The sequence below is a fragment of the Gekko japonicus genome, unplaced genomic scaffold (genome assembly GCF_001447785.1).
Source record: "Gekko japonicus isolate JY-2015 unplaced genomic scaffold, Gekko_japonicus_V1.1 scaffold594, whole genome shotgun sequence".
In the NCBI taxonomy this organism is placed as follows: Eukaryota; Metazoa; Chordata; class Lepidosauria; order Squamata; family Gekkonidae; genus Gekko; species Gekko japonicus.
The window spans coordinates 880859-898214 of record NW_015160852.1 but is presented as its reverse complement, the minus strand read 5'-3'; the positions used below and the strand labels follow the sequence as shown (position 1 = coordinate 898214).

The 17356-nt window shown below is 46.5% G+C and overlaps 1 protein-coding gene across 1 annotated transcript; it reads left to right on the top strand.

Moving 5' to 3' along the window:
• The first annotated feature begins 354 nt into the window (after positions 1-354).
• SOBP (sine oculis binding protein homolog) lies at positions 355-7586 on the top strand. Its single transcript, XM_015420947.1, has 2 exons — positions 355-531; positions 5649-7586. Exons 1-2 carry the CDS (start codon positions 355-357, stop codon positions 7584-7586), a joined length of 2115 nt encoding a protein of 704 aa, XP_015276433.1.
• Positions 7587-17356: the final 9770 nt, after the last annotated feature.

The following is a 17356-nucleotide window of genomic DNA, read 5'->3' as shown; positions in this document are numbered from 1 at the left end:
CACCATCGGACTCGCTCGTTGATTCGTGGTGTACGGCTTTGTTGGCCCCCTGTTGGATTGGGACCAGGTTTTGACGTACTTCTTGGGTTGCTTTCTCAGCGGCCTCAGTGGTAACAGCTTCGGAGTAGGCACAGCATAGGTGAGAGCCGTTTGTGCAAACAATCGTTGCTGTCGCTTCTCGTCCCTCATGCCACAGACGAGTCGGTCGAGGAGCGCTTCCTCGAGGTTGGTGAAGTTGCACGGGCGTGCAGCCTTCCGCAAGGCCAATACGTATTCAGCAACTGTCTCATTTGCGAGCTGGGATCACTTGTAGAATGCGTGTCGGCTACTGATCTGTGAGGGTTGTGGTGCGAAATGCCCCTACAGTTTCAGTTTGAGCTCAGCCAGGGTCACGGTTTTGATTTCAGCTGGGGCGACCAGGGACCGGGCGACGTCGAAGACAGCCCTTCCGCAGGAGCTGGGGAACGTCGCCTTCTGCTGGTCCTCACCCTCGATGTGGTTAGCCTGGAGGTGAAACTCGAACCTGGCCAGGTAGGAATCCCAGTCCTCGAGGTCGGGTTCGAATTCCTCGAACTGTGGGTTGACGGCCATCACTGCTCTTTGTGCCGGCACTGGCACAGGTGCTGCAGCTGCTTGATCAGCCGGGTCTCATTCTTCCATCTTGGGTTCCTCAGGGGCTTCTCGGTTGTCCGCCGTCCTGGTGTCAGTTCAGCGGGGCTGCCTACCTGCTCTATAATCCCACCTTCGTCGCCAATTGTTAGATACGAGACTCGAGGCAGCAGGTGAACAGTGATAACAGCTTTATTTGAATACAAAGTCAGAAGAACCAGAACTATGGAGCAACAGGCTCCTTTTTAAACTGTCCGGGCTTGGCTAGCCACGCCCACATGTCAGCTGAGGTCCAATCAAATACAGTACATAAAGACCAATCATTTTGCTTCCCTCCAGAACTTCCTTTGTTCTGATAGGTCGGTTTACAATACCTTTGTCAGACTCAAGCTCAGTACCTTCATACATTATATTACATACACAGCAGTTACCTTGAAATTAAAATATTTGTCTAGTAAATTTAGGTGTGGGTTACAGCTTTGCCCCAATAAAGGTGTTTCTAGTTACACCTTTTAAACAGATTAAGAGTACAGTAAGGGAATCTCAGGATGACAGGAATCTCAGTTTTGCTTCAGATATGTTTTGGCAGATCCATATCCTTCCCCCCCCCCAAAAGTCCAGCAAAAACATTTGCGCAGATTCCTGACTTGCTAGTCTTATGTATCCAAATAGAAAAATAGTTGGTGGCTACAGGTATGGTCCTTTAATTATTTATTATTACACTTTGATCTTGTTTTTCTTCTGTTATGAAACCAAAGGTAATGTATATAGTACTCCTAGAAGATTTTCTTTCTTGGCATTGATCAGATCCAGACCTGCTTAGCTTCACCATGGATTACTTCCAACCATATCCCAGCCCTTGATAAGAAGTGACATCGTATTGCAGTAGTGAGTACATCAGAGGTATGAATATTGTGGGGAGTCACTGGGTTGCCAGCCCAGGAGCTTTGGATGGTGGGGCCAGTGTCATGACACAACAATGTCACTTCCAGTCATGTAACCAGAAGTGATATTATACATTGCTGCAGTGCTCTAACCCGCCCCCCCCCCAACTCAATGATTTTCTGCAATGTTACTTATTCTCCCCAGTTCTCTCTTGCTGCTGTGGTAGGCAGCAGTGCTGGACCAGAGGTGGGATGGGCCCCCTAAACATGATAGAGGTTTATAAAAATTTGCATGGGGTGAAGGAAGGGGGTAGAGAGAACAATTTTCATCTCCCATAATACTAGTGTTTAGAGGCACCCAATGAAGTTGGGCAATTGATTCAGGATGGACAAAAGGCAGTACTTTTTTACTCAACAAGCAATTAAACTGTAGAATTCAATGCCAGGGGACGAAGAGATGGCCACTGGCATGGATGACCGAAGAAAAAAAATAGTGTATCGTTTGACACTTAGAAAATACATGATCTAGCTTTGGGTTTGGTAGAACTCAGCTGTCTATGCTGCATTGTTATTCTAGTGAAAACAATATGCAGTTCACTCTTCCATATTTATTCTGCACAGGTTATGTAAACAGCTTCATTTGCTGTATTTATGATATTGTAATCTCATTAAAGAAGAAATACATTTGTAGCTATAAGCTTAACAACCATTTGTTAAGAACAATAAATGAAAAATATATCATAGGATACTACGAATATAAAATATTAGCTTTAGAATGGTTGGTGCCTGTTGTTTTCTTAAGCCCAACATGTCCTGCCTCATCTTTCAGAACCATGTAGTTACACAACTTGGTTGGTGCTGTGGAACCAGCATGCTGTCGTGTGCCACAGCCTAGTTCCATGAGCCACACCATCATGCTGTCACAATGTCCTGAAGATTTATTTGGTGATGCAACATCTTGTTTACCATTTTATATGGTCTGTGCATCACACAGCTTCATTAAGCTGTCTCAAAAGAAATTAATATCTGCATGTTTGGGTGCTTGTTCAACGATGTATTGACATGGAGTCCCCTGTGCTTTCTTTTGGGTGCTGTGGTGCACAACTGGAAGTTTCCCTGGAAAGGGTGGGAGTGCTTTCCTGGGGAAACCTTCACTTGAGCCATGCTGTCTCAGACAATATGTAAAACCCCCTGTTATCCCCATCAGCCATGCTGGCAGTGAGGGACCAACATTCACTGAGGGTCTGGTTCATGTTGACTTCTGAGCAAGGATTTGATATCAGTCCATCTGATTCCCAAAAATAAATTCTATGCAGACATTCCGATATACATCCTAATCAGGACCAACTATATATTGAGCTATTAAGAAAAGGGTACAGTAGAAGTGAAACATTAGGCATGATTCAGTGAAAGGCATATGAATGCCCATTGAATGATATAACTTAAAAGTGTTAAATTTTGTCTGGATCATGCCCAGACTTTTAAAAAACTAGTTTAAAGTGTCATCACTATTTCTGGTAAAAGAAAAGCTGTGAGTTAAATGAGATGAGTAATCAAATGCCCGGCATATGTTGTTTTGAATTGTTTATGTGGCCAATGGTTATTAAAATTAAATTACCTATTTAATGTTATCATTTCACAATAATGCCTTGGCTTTTGAAGACAAAGGAATTATTCTCAACTTTGAAAAGTAAGAGTATGCATAGGACAGTGGTCATGGTCATAAGCGGAATACATTTAATGAGTGTATAACTAAATAAAATAACTACAGAAAATTATGAGAAGTGAATAGATGACAAACTTGGGGGGTTTGTATAAAATCTGTCAAAAAAAAAGAGGCACTGAAAATTCTGACATCTGTTTATAGCTGTAGAAAGATTACTCATTTTAATTCTTGTTTAAAATGCCATATGAAGGGAAAGGCATTTGTGCAAACAAGAGTCATATTTGAATTGTAGATCATGTCTTTGCCATCTGTGAGAGCTGTTGGTGTTGCAAAATTAATGTGTTAATGAAATCACAATAATTTCTCTGAAGTAATGGATTCTGTAACCTGGAATGACTATTTTTTGAACTTTAGTGCCTAGTGGCTTACAACTGGGGAAACCTTGATTAGTTCTGCAGCCTTATTTACCTTTTCTTAAAAAAATAATGGTGACATCTCCACCTTACCAATAGTAGCACAGAAAATACCTTTTATTTTTCAAACCTGTAATAATAAGAGGGTTTGCCTTAGTTTTTGAAAAATTGTTAAATAAACTGTTGCAGTCCAAGAAGTTATACTAAAGTGACTAGTGCTCAAGAGTGGGCAAACAGCTCGGAAAATCTTTCCAGCTTGTTGAAATATCACAGCTTCAGAACACTTGAAATTCACCCGATTTTATTACTGTTTTCTACTTCATATTTGGAAGACAAAGCTAATGATGCGCAGTTCTTTTTTTCTTCTGGGTACCAGTTAATATTCCAGTTCTGTTATCTACTGCATTTAAATAACCTAAAATGTCAAAATGTGTATAATCTTATTGCAGATGATTGGCACTCCCTCTTCTTGGACCTTTGGAGTCATTTTCCAAATGTTTCTTGATCTTATTGAACTATATAGACATACAACTTGTCAGTATGCATCAATGTGACCAGTTCAATGTGTAACATTAAGGCCACAATCCAGCACACCGGCTCAGTTCAGATGGCATGCAAAACCATGTTTCATTTTAATTATGATTAGTGTGAGAAACTAGAATTCCTTTTATAGACGATTGCTCATATTCTGGTTCACTTCCAAGCACTGTTTTTGTTACCTTCTCTCTGTATTTGTATACAGTTGTCTCTGGGCTGGGAAATTCCTGCAGATTTGGGAGGGAAGCCTGGGGATGATAGAATTTGGGGAGGGACTTCTGTGTGGTATAATGCCATAGAGTAGGGTTATCAGATGTCCTCTTCTGTAGAGGACATGTCCTCTTTTTTATTTCAGTCTTAATTTGGGCTCTTTTAAAAAAACTGATGAAAATGTCCTCTTTTGGGGGGTGGAAGGTTAGGAATATTCCCAGTTAGTAGCAATTATCAGTTTAAATAGTACGGGTATTTAAAATGACATTTGTCATAGTAATCATCTGTTTGAAGTAGTCAGAAAATATGTTCTCTTTTTGGCTTTTCAAAATATGGCAACCTTATCATAGAGGCTGTTCTCCAAAGCAACCTCCAGGTAGGAAATGATCACTATGTTCTGGAGATCCATTGTAATTCTGGGAGATCTCCAGATCCCACCTGAAGGTTGGCAACCATTCCCAGGAGTGCATCTTCTGGGGAGCTATCCAGGATTATGCCATGCAAAAGTATAGTTAAGACTATTTGTGATTAATAAAACAACTTTAGACCCTGGCTTCAGATCCTGGTTTGAAGGACCATAGTTATTGCAGCAAGTCAGTCATAGTAACTATTGTTAGTTTAATTAAAACAAGTAGTTCTGCAATGTCATAAGTGAGTGTTAAGTGCTGTTTAGCCTAATGAAATCATAGGGCTTCAGCTGTCTTAATTCTGTAACTATGCTCTATTATAATAAAGATAATTAGTGTTCATTTTGGACTTTAAGGTTTTCAATTAGTTTCACATATATTATCTTGTGATAACGCAACAACTCCAAAAAGTCAGTCAGTATTATTATCCCCATGTTACCTTTTAGGAAGGAGTACTGAGCAGCTCACCTAAGCCTAAGGACTCATACTGAATTCATGGCAGAGGCAATATTTAAACCAGGGACCTCCTGATTTATAGCGCAGTCATTTAGCTCCTGCTGCATGCATAATTTTCTGCTGCAGCTCTAAGCTGGGGGAAGCTCCATTATGATCACAGGAATCTTTCAGACCCTCCTGGGTTAGCCACACACACATATTTACAATACTTATTTTAGCAATGTAGATTACAGTAGGTCAAATATTTTGATGGCATTTATATGTAAGGTTTATTTAGGCATAAAACAATAGACTATTACTGTGTATTTATATGTGATATAAGGCAAACTGTATTTTGAGATCAAAGTTCCATGAAATTCATAATTCAGATGTTTAGAAAGCAATGATGGAAAGTAAAAAGAATTTTGATGCAAATGACAATACAAAGATCACTTTTTTCTTATCTGATTTTGTTACTGTGTTGTAGGTATGTGACTGGTGTAAGCACATAAGACACACAAAAGAGTATCTGGATTTTGGGGACGGGGAACGAAGGCTTCAGTTCTGCAGTGCAAAATGTCTCAATCAGTACAAAATGGACATTTTCTACAAAGAGACACAGGCCAATCTTCCAGCTGGACTCTGCAGCACATTACATCCTCCAGTCGAAAATAAAGCAGAAGGCACTGGGGTGCAGCTGCTGACTCCAGATTCTTGGAATATACCGCTAGCAGATGCTCGGAGAAAGGCCCCATCCCCAGTGTCTGCAGCTGGCCAAATTCAAGGTCCTGGACCATCAGCATCTACCACTGCCTCTCCGCCTGACACTGCCAACTGCTCTGTCACTAAAATCCCAACGCCTGTTCCCAAACCTATTCCCATCAATGAGAATCCAAATATGCCGCCAATTTCTGTTCAGCCACCTGCTAGCATTGTGCCTCCAATTGGTGTCCCACCTCGAAGTCCTCCCATGGTGATGACAAACCGTGGGCCAGTTCCACTGCCCATATTCATGGAACAGCAAATTATGCAGCAAATTCGTCCGCCGTTTATTCGAGGGCCTCATCATGCCTCAAATCCCAACAGCCCTCTGTCCAACCCAATGATTCCTGGAATTGGTCCACCACCAGGTGGTCCCAGAAATATGGGCCCAACCTCAAGTCCTATGCACAGGCCAATGCTATCACCTCATATTCACCCTCCAACAACACCAACCATGCCTGGAAATCCCCCAGGTTTACTACCGCCTCCGCCTCCAGGAGTACCTTTGCCCAGTTTACCCTTCCCTCCTGTAAGCATGATGCCAAATGGTCCTATGCCCATGCCACAGATGATGAACTTTGGCTTGCCATCTCTTGCCCCATTGGTGCCACCTCCAACCCTGTTAGTGCCATACCCTGTCATTGTTCCTTTACCAGTTCCTATCCCAATTCCAATTCCTATTCCTCACATCAATGATTCCAAGCCCCCAAATGGCTTCTCCAGCAATGGGGAAAGTCTAATTCCAAGTACATCTAGTGATGCAACTGGGGCAAAGCCAACAAATAACTCTGTGTCCCCCAGAGATTCAAAACAAGGGCCTTCCAAGTCCTCTGATTCAACACCAAGTTGTTCAAGCCAGTCCTTAAATCAAACACAAGTGCATCAGGAGCACAGTAAAAATGAAGTTGTTGATTTGACTGTAAGATCTAGTAGTCCAGTGAACAACAAGTTTGGTTTTCCTACAGTGCTACAGGGACCACAGGATGGTGTGATAGACTTAACTGTAGGTCACAGGTCTAGACTACACAATGTTATCCACAGGGCTTTACATGCTCAAGTCAAAGTTGAACATGAAGCTAGCAGTGTTGTAAATCTGGCTTTTGGTAGCTCAGATAAAAGGAACTGCAGTGACTGCAGGGACAATTGCAGCCCCACTGAAACAAAAACTTTACCTTATAGTGACTCAGCTCACTGTGGTCCCACTGCACTGGTCTCTGGCACATCAGAAAACAGTGTAGCTGCAGTTTGCAATGTCATTGTGAATGGCACAAAAGGCCCAGAGGTCTCAGAGCAGCCCCAAGATCCGAAGAAATCTCAACTGCCAGAGGAACTGCCAGTGAGTGAGCTGGAATCTGTGAAGGAGAACAACTGCACATCAAACTGCCACAGAGAAGGAGACTCTGGTAAGAAGACTGGGGAAGAGCCCCTGTTTGGGGGAAACAAGCAAGATCCAAACCTTAACAATCCTGCAGATGAGGACCATGCGTACGCATTGCGGATGCTGCCCAAGACAGGCTGTGTCATCCAGCCTGTGCCAAAACCAGCAGAAAAGACTGCTATTGCACCATGCGTTATCTCAGCACCAATTCTCAGCACAGGGCCAGAAGATCTGGAGCCACCACTGAAAAGGAGGTGTCTCCGAATTCGAAATCAGAATAAGTAAAGGTTTGTGTAATCAATACAGTCTTCTGTGATTAGAATGAATATCAGTGTTTTCAAATTGGAGTGAAACTTGTGGAGGTGGCCATGTGTGAAACAGGGAGAAAGATTCTGGTTTATGAACTCACTAGGAAAAGAAAAATATCATTATTTATGTTTTATCTTTGTCTTGCCGCATCTTTGTATCTGTCTGTCTTACATCCATTAGCAGTTAATATTTCTTTATGTTTATGGAGTAGACTGTTATAACTTTGCCACTGAACACTGTGGAGTGTGTTCTAACTAGTGAATTTCTGCCTTTGCAAGTTTTTGAGGCCATAAGAACATAAGAGACGCCAATGTTGGATCAGGCCAAAGGCCCATCCAGTCCAACACTCTGTGTCACACAGTGGCCAGAAATACCAGGTGCCATCAGGAGGTCCACCAGTGGGGCCAGGACATTAGAAGCCCTCCCACTGTTGACCCCCCCCCCAAGCACCAAGAAGACAGAGCATCACTTGCCCCAGAGCCCCTATCTATACCTTGTGGCTAATGGCCACTGATGGACCTCTGCTCCATATGCTTATTTAATTCCCTTTTGAAGCCGTCCATGCTTGTAGCCGCCACCACTTCCTGTGGCAGTGAATTCCAAGTGTTAATCACTCTTTCGGTGAAGAAGTACTTCCTTTTATCCGTTCTAACCCGGCCGCTCAGCAATTTCATGGAGTGCCCACGAGTTCTTGTATTGTGAGAGAGGGAGAAAAGTACCTCTTTCTCTACCTGCTCTTTCCCATGCATAATCTTATAAACCTCAATCATGTCACCCCTCAGTCGTCGTTTCTCCAAGCTAAAGAGCCCTAAGCGCCTTAACCTTTCCTCATAGGGAAAGTGTTCCAACCCTTTTATCATTCGAGTTGCCCTTTTCTGCACTTTTTCCAAAGCTATAATATATTTTTTAAGGTGTGGTGACCAGAATTGCACACAGTATTCCAGATGAGGTCGCACCATTGATTTATATAGCGGCATTATGATATTGGCTGATCTGTTTACAATACCCTTCCTAATAATCCCCAGCATAGCATTGGCCTTCTTTATTGCAGTCACACACTGTCTCGACATTTTCAGTGAGTTATCTACTACAACTCCAAGATCTCTCTCTTGATCAGTCTCTGCCAGTTCAGACCCCATCAACGTGTATTTATATTTAGGATTTTTGGCTCCAATGTTCATCACCTTGCACTTGGCCACATTGAACCCCATTTGTCATGTTGACGCCCACTCGCCCATCTTTGACAGATCCCTTTGGAGTGCCTCACAATCCTCACTGGTTTTCACCACCCTGAACAACTTTGTATCATCCGCAAATTTAGCCACTTCACTGCTTACTCCCAACTCCAAATCATTAATGAACAAGTTAAAAAGCAGTGGACCAAGTACTAATCCCTGCGGTACCCCACTGCTTATCACCCTCCACTGAGAAAATTGCCCAATTATACTCACTCTGTTTTCTATTAATTAGCCAGTTTTTGACCTGTTTATATATTGCTAACACATCTGGGTAACAGCATTTCAGGACCTCTGGGCTGAAGTATCATAATTCACTTTTAGGATAACAAAGCAGTGGAACAATTCTGCTACTTGTAATTAATTGGAATGCAAAAGCATGCTTCTTTGACATTCATAATTTTTAATATAAAAAACCCCTAATCCTGAAGTAGGATAAGCTTTAAGCTATATTTAAAAAAAAACAAAAAAAAAACTTCCATACACTTTGTGTGAACAAAGATTTAAAAATTCACATATTGCTTACTCTTGGTTTTTATTGATGCATCCCTGTAAGCAGGCACGTTGCTACAGTGGGGCATTTCGGGGCCTGCCCCCCACTTCCTGCCAAGGCCCCCTGACTCTCTTTCAGCTTGCCCCCCCCGACTCTCTGGCAAGATGTGGTGGCTGCCACAAACTCCCCCTGCGCCGCTGGGGCTGCCAGTTCTCCTTGCCTTCCCCCTTTCTCTGTGCCAGTCCCTGCTCCCCAACCCCGCCTCCATGACTCGGCATGACTGCATCCTGGCTCAAAGGCTGGGGAGCGGCCTGGGGGCTTGGAACTGGAGAGAGAGAGAGAGAGAAGCCAGGCTGGCACTGTTTTTATGTGCCCCAGCCCACCACATTCCAGGAAGTGGCAGTCTGACTGAGCCCCCTCACAGCCTAGTCCCCACAGCCGCCAGCCAATTCCTCCCTTTCCAAACCGTGGGAAGCCGGTGCTTTCTCTCCCCACCTTCGCTCTTCCCCTCATCCCGGCAGCAACCTCCAGAGCATCTTTTCTGCATTGGGGGAAGGTGAGCAGGCAGGCCGGCAGCTGGGGTGGGTGGAGGAGAGCACCAGGGAGGAGGCACAAGATGCCCAAGCTCAAGGCAGGCAGAGCTGACAGCCAGTGGAGGGCACCAAGAAGCCAATAATTAAATTACTTTTAATTGAATTAGCCAGTGCCCCAGTGCCTCTTGAGGAATTAAATGCCCCCTGACTTAGAAATTCCTGGCTACAGGTCTGCCTGTAAGAATGGATCATGTCTCCACCGGTTTTCTACATGTCCCCTGCTTTCAGAAACCTTCTGGCACCTTATTGTACCAATGTCTTTGGCTGGGGCATCCCAAAGTATAAACAGGAACAATTTAAAAAGCAACAGCTGAGGCTGTTTTTGAAACATTATTATCAAACAAATAAGCTTCTGCACCTTTGTATTATTGCTTTTATACAAAGGAATACTGAATCTGCCAGATGTACAATTTGGATTCAGAATCTCTCCCATTATATTTGAGTAGTGGGTGCCAAAGTTCTAATTCTAAAATGCACTCCCTTAGTGTATGGCTGATGGAACTGCTCCTCAGCATATATCGCCACCAATCAGAAGGCAAAGCCCGGGTCAGAAGACGCTGGCTGGGTTGACTGGCTGCTTTGTGCAGTCCCACCCAGCCAGGCCCGTAGCCCACGTGGGGCCCTGTGGGCCAGGGGCCCCCACGGATTTTGCGGGCCCCCTCCCCTCGATCTGCTTCCCCCACCGCCGCCCCTCCCCCCCTTCTCGGAGCACTCATGAAACAGACGGCAGTAAACCTCCTCCGCTCTGCCTGCCTCCGCTGCTCCGCACCCCTCCTCCACGATCCACCCCTCCCAGCACTCATAAGATGGGGCGGGGACAGCCATCGCATTTCCCGTGAGGCTGGAGCAGAAGGGAGGTTTGGGGGGAAGTTATCACGGAAAGGGCTTCCCTCGTTTGACTACTACCCCCCCAGCACTGTTTACGTGTGTGCGCGCAGGTCTGGATGGAAGAGACGCGTGTTCAGTGGCTGCTGCAAGTGAACGGCATGCGGAGCTGTGTGCGGTGCATGCATGGGGGAACTATAGGACTGGGTCTGCTTCTGGTCTTCGGGCACGATCCGGGAGAAGTGAAGCCTTTGCAATCAGCGTTCCCTGTGAGAGCGAGCTCATAGTTTTTTAGCCTCCAGCTCACACGTGTTGTCTTCTCTCAGGAAGGAGGGCTCCAGAGCAAACGAATGTATGCCGTAGCCAGATTGCTCGCTCACAACTTTAATGCCACCAGCTCACAAAGTAGAATATTTGCCCACAAGACTCCGCAGCTTAGAGGGAGCATTGTTTGCATTGCAATCCCCGTAGATTTTAAGGAAAAAGTGCAGGACGTTTTGGATATTCAATCGGAAGCGACTTGCCTTGCACTGAATACACACAACTGACCGGAAAGAAGGGGGAGATCTGGGGAGGGCTGCAGCAGCTGCAAGCAACCCCCGCAAATCTCTGGCCGCGGTCAGCATTCTCCCCTTACCCAAGAGTTGGCTGCAGCGATATCCTCCTCTCCTCCCCAGGTCACCAGCCCGGCAACTTGTTCCCTGGGAGGGAGCGAGGGGGTCTGCTGCTGCCGCCGCAACAACAATAAGAGCGACAAAAAATGAAATAAAAATTCCTGCGGAGCAGAGAAGGCTTTGCAGAGGCCCCTCAAGGAGAAGGCGGGAGGGCTTTGTCATTGCTCTGCAGCGCTGGAAGGGTTAAAGCCGCGGCGGACCCATTTGCTAGAGAGGCCGTGCGAGGAGGGGGGTGGGAAAGAGGAGAGGCGCCTTTCCTGGGGAGGGGGGGAGAGGAGGAGGTTGTGTTTGCATGGCTGGGAAGGTTGCAGAGAAGCCGCAGCAGGAGGGGGGGAGCCGCGCAGCCGGACCCTGGGAAGGGCCCCTTTTAAGTAAGGCGTCGGAGGAGAAGCGCTGAGATGGGGGGGAGGGGATCAGTCTCTGCCGGGGTTGCCAACTCTCGGCAAATTGCTGGACATTGGGGGGGAGAGATTCTGGGCAATGCCCGGGTTGGGGCCGGGGAGGGACCTCAGATGGGAACCGGGGCCGTGGAGTCCTCCCTGCAGTGCAGCCCCCTTTTCTGCAGGGAAGCCGATCTCTGTCTGCTGCAGGTCGTTTGTAATGCCGGGGAAACTTCAGGCCCCCACCTGGAGGTTGGCAAACCCTTTTAGCCCCCATGGACCTGCCTAAGTTGCGCCTGCAGGGGGGGCGGATCATGCCCCCCGCGAGCTCCACAAGGAGCCGGGCTGTTTGTGGCGCGCGCGCGCATGCACATACCAGCCTCCCCACTTTCCCCAGGGCCTCCTCACTAGAAAGGTCCTAGCTACGGCCCTGCCAGAAAGCCTGTCTAGTATCTTAGATTAGTTATTTAGATTTTATTATTTTTGCACAGCTCCTATATTCAAATACTTTTGGACATTTCTTTTAATAAACCTCATTAATCATAATTCTGTGTTTGGGGGCTTCAGTATAAACCCAGTACCCTGGCCTACTTTGGGCTACAGCTACTGAAATAATTGTTTTTGGAACTTAACTTGCAAGTGTCCAAGCTTGCAGAGCTGACTTCTTGATTAACACCTGGTAGGGCAAGAGACCTGGTCCCTCAGTCTCTCAGCTGGCCAGCGGAGCTGGTGGTGGCTCATTACCCTGGGCAATGAAGATTCACTCCCCAGTCTCTTGTGTGTTTTGTTTTGCCCTAACCAGTCAGTACCTTTTGACATATGGCTACAAACCTCTGTGATAACAGCAGATAGTTAAACTCACAACATGCACCACACTGAGGAAGCTTTACAGTGCTACATCCCTCTTCATAAACCCACACAAAACACATTGGTAAATACATCTTACGTTTTCAGTAAAGAGCAGTTGTTAAATTCAAATACTTCTGATAAATTCTGAGAGCCAGAAATGAGCAATACTTGAACTGTAAAGAACCAGAAAAAAGGATATTAAAGAAATGTGTTAAATATACATCCTATGAATTCAGAGAATTACTGATTTAAACCTAGAACCAATTAAACAAAAATGACCATATAAGTACATTATTTTATTATTTATTCATTCATTATATTTATACTCTATTTTTCAACTAAGACTGGCTTCCAAAGTGGCCTCCTACTATTTAAAGTCCAACCACAAGACACAATACAGGAAATAAGAGAAACTCTTCAGAGCTGGCATGTCTTCACATAGTCTACATTCTTCCCTTCAGAAAGAAGAGGTGAGGAAAAAATACTACTATTAGGGCTTTTCCATACCAACTTTTTGATGCAGCTTGGCTTCTTTTTATATGTGTGTGTGTGTGTGTGTGAGAGTGCACGCACATGCACCTGGAAGTCATGGCGACCTCTGGTGACTGACCCTTACTGGGGGCCTGGAGGATATTCAGAGAGGTAGCTGAATAAAGCCTGCCTCTGCCTCCCCACTGCTGGTATTCCAAGGAGGTCTCCCATCCAAGTACTTCCCAGAGTTCAACCCTGCTTAGCTTCCGAGATCTGATGAGATCGGGCTTGCCTGGGCTGTCCAGGTCAGGGGCAGCTTGGCTTCTTAACTGCATCAATTTTTCTGTTCCTTTGCACACAGCACCACTTGTGGTGGCTGTTGCTTCCCCCCCCCCCCCAAGGTTTCCTGTGTTTTTTCAGATCACAGCAAATAGCTTGCTTCTATACAGTCAAATCATCGATGTCCCCTCAAGTCAGCAACTCATGTAAACAACACTTTAAAAAGACAGACTTAAAAGAACAATCCCCTAAGTGGCAAGAATGGAGGGTACCTATTGTCTCTGGATGTTAACATTATCAGTGACCTGTACTGTACATTTGCTGACATGTACTCTCCTTACTCACCCCTTCCCTCTGGCCTTCTTCAACTGTAAGTCAGATCATAATGTTTATTTTATTTTTTATTTTTTTTATAGTCAAATTTATACCCTGCCCTCCCTGCAAAGCAGGCTCAGTGTGGCTTCCAACAATAAACTCAACAGTACAAAATAAAAACATAAATAATACTATTAAAACACAGCATTTAAAATAGTACATTACAAAATATCAGAATACTGGCAGCAGTTTAAAAATCAAACGAATAAAGTGCTTTCCAACAAAGTACTTTGATGTTATTCCACATAAAGTGTTTAGATGTTATTCTGCTCATTCTTGAGTCAGCTGCTCAATGTTAACATTAGAGGGCTGTGCAATAGGGCGGCAGCGGTGGCACCTAATTGTATGCCTGGCGGAAGAGCTCCATCTTGCAGGCCCTGTGGAAGTGTGAGAGGTCACGCAGGGCCCTGATCTCCTCCGGGAGCTCTTTCCACCAGGTAGGGGCCACCACCAAAAAGGCCCCAGCCCTAGTAGCAGCTATCCTGGCCTCCCTCGGGACAGAGAGGGTCAACTGATTTTGAGACCCAGACCATAGTGCTCTCAGGGGTATATATGGGGAAAGGCGGTCCCGTAGGTATGTTGGACCCCGGCCATACAGGGCTTTAAAGGTAAGAACCAGCACTTTGAAGTGGATTCGGTATGCTATTGGCAGCCAGTGCAGTGTCCTCAGCACAGGCTGGATGTGCTCCCATCTAGGGAGACCCGTCAACAGCCTGGCCGCAGCATTCTACACTAGCTGCAGCTTCCAGATCCACGACAAAGGCAGCCCTATGTGGAGAGCATTACAGGAGACTAGTCTCGAGGTGACCATCGCGTGGATCACTGTAGCCAGGTCAGCACGGTCAAGGAAGGAAACCAACTGCCCAATCAGCCTCAAATGATAAAAGGCTGACTTGGCAGTGGTGGCTATTTGGGCCTCTGTGGTAAGGGAGGGATCCAGGAGCACTCCCAAACTCCGAACCTCCGGCGCAGGGACCAGTGAGCCCCCCCAAAGGTTGGGAGTGGGATCCCCACCCCTGAGTCTGACCCAGGCACAGGACCTTTGTCTTCACTGGATTCAGCTTCAGCCAACTCCGTCTGAGCCACCCAGCCACGGCCTGCAAAGCACCATCCAGAACATTTGGTCTGGAGTCCAACTGGCCACCTAACATCAGATAGAGCTGGGTGTCATCTGCATACTGGTGACATCCCAGCCCATACATCCGGGCAATCTGGGCAAGGGGGCACATGTAGATGTTAAATAAAATCGAGGACAGCACAGCCCCCTGAGGCACACCACATTCAAGTGGGTGCCTCCTGGACTGCTGTTCCCCTAGCACCACCCTGTCCCCAACCTTGAAGAAAGGAAGCAAACCATTGCAAGGCGAGCCCCCTAATCCCCACGTCGGTGAGGCGGTGGACTAGTAACTGGTGGCTGACCATGTCAAACACAGCCGACAGATCTAACAACAACAGTACTGCCATTCCACCTCGATCCAGATGCCTCCGGAGGTCGTCAGTCAGAGTGACCAGCACCGTCTCCGTCCCATGACCCGGACGGAAGACAGACTGGAAGGGATCTAACATGGAAGCGTCATCCAGAAAACCCTGCAGCTGTATCGCCACTGCCCTCTCAATCAACTTGCCCAGATAGGGCAAATTGGAGACCGGCCGATAGTTAGCCAAGCCAGCAGGGTCTAAAGATGGCTTTTTAAAGAGAGGGTGGACCATCGCTTCCTTGAGTGCCCCAGGGAATTGCCCCTCAGAGAGGGACTTGCGATAATCTCCCTTAGGGCACCTTGAAACCCCTCATGGCCAGATTTAATAAGCCAGGAGGGGCACGGGTCAAGACTGCAAGAGGTTGGGCGCACAGCTGCGAGTAAACTGTCAACTTCCTTCAGACTGAGAGGGCTGAAGCAATCCAGGATCGAATTCAAAGATGTGCAATGGGCCTCAAGCTCACTCACTGTATCAAGTGTGGTGGGGAGGTCGTCGCAGAGCGCCAAGACTTTATCCATGAAATAGCTTGCAAAAGCGTCACAGCCAATGTCCAATTCCCTAGCATTTGGTCTGCCCTGTGGCAGAGCTGTTATTGACCGAATTGTCCTAAATAATTGATCTGGGCAAGAGCTAGCGGACAAAATTGCCGCCGCGTAGAACACTTTCTTTACAGCTTTGGCAGCCATCTCATAGTCTTTCATAAATGTTCTATAAGATGTTCTTGTTGCTTCATCTCAAGTTCGACTCCACCGTCTGAGCTTCCGCTTCATCAGCCGTGACTCCTGGGTATACCAAGGAGCCAGCTTAGAGCGGGGGCATAGAGGGCGCCGTGGAGCAATCTCGTCGATGGCAGCAGAGAGCTGGCTATTCCAGTCCTCCACAAGCTCATCTAACGAGCCGCCAGGGGGCATCGGATCCCGCAGGACCATCTGGAGCCGCACAGGGTCCATCTGGCTCCGCGGGCGAGCCAAAATATGCTCACCGCCTAAACAGGCTTAGGGTGGCACATTCAGGCGGGTCCCTAGGGCATGGTGGTCCGACCATGGGATATTGGTTGTGAGGCATGTTGGGAGAGTCCCAGTGCCACCATGGACGACACCAGATCCATTGCCTGAGTGGAGGCAATGTCCATCAGCATGGACATTGAAATCACCCAGGACAATCAGTCTAGGGTGTTCCAGTGCCCAGCCTGCTACGGCCTCCATCAGGGACAGCAGGATATTGGCCGGTGCGTTAGGCAGCTGCTACACCAGCCAAATCGCCAAACTCTCCCCAGCCTCCCAGACCAGGCCAGCACACTCAATGCCCATGATCCTCGGAGGCGGAAGCGCCCTAAAGGAGTAAAGAGTACACTAACAGCCAGATCCAAATATCTCTGAATATTACCAACAGTCATTAGTTTTCTCATTGTGCTCATTTATTTTATATTTATTTGTTTACCACCCTTCTACCTTCGAGACCACCTCTCCCCATATGAGCCCCATAGAACACTGAGGTCCACTAATCAACATTTTTGGCGGTCCCCGGCCCCAGGGATGTCTGACGTGCCACGACCAGGGATGTCTGACGTGCCACGACCTGCCTGGTGGAATGAGCTCCCAAGTGAGGTCAGGGCCCTGTGGGATTTATTACAATTCCTCAGGGCCTGCAAGACGGAGCTCTTCCACCGGGCTTTTGGTTGAGGCAGCGGGCGTCCCCCTCCTTCCTTGGGTCGACCCCTATTTTATGGCCTGGGTCTGAGATCCTCAATTGTACAGATTTCTGAGAAATTTATTCCCAGTACCATCAGCCACTGAGGCAATTGGCTTTTTTATAAGAGTTGTATGTTTTATATGTTTTAACATGGTTTTAATTGTATTGTATGGATATTGTTGTACTATATTTATATCATTGGAACCTGCCCTGAGCCTGTTAAGGGGAGGGTGGGATACAAATCTAATAAATAAATAAATAAAATAAGAGGGACTTCAAGGAGTTTACATTATCCACCACTATCCACCACGTAATCCTCATAATAACAAACCAGTGGGGTATGCTAGGCTCCAAGACAGTGACTGGCTCAAGGTCAGTTGGCAAGTTTCCACTGTGCAGTG

What these genes read in the sequence shown, in the direction of transcription:
- SOBP (XM_015420947.1), top strand. Translation starts at nt 355, where the DNA reads ATGCCCCTACAGTTTCAGTTTGAGCTCAGCCAGGGTCACGGTTTTGAT. An exon ending in TGAAACTCGAACCTGGCCAG is followed by an intron (nt 532 to 5,648) that starts GTAGGAATCCCA and finishes ACTGTGTTGTAG; the next exon opens with GTATGTGACTGGTGTAAGCA.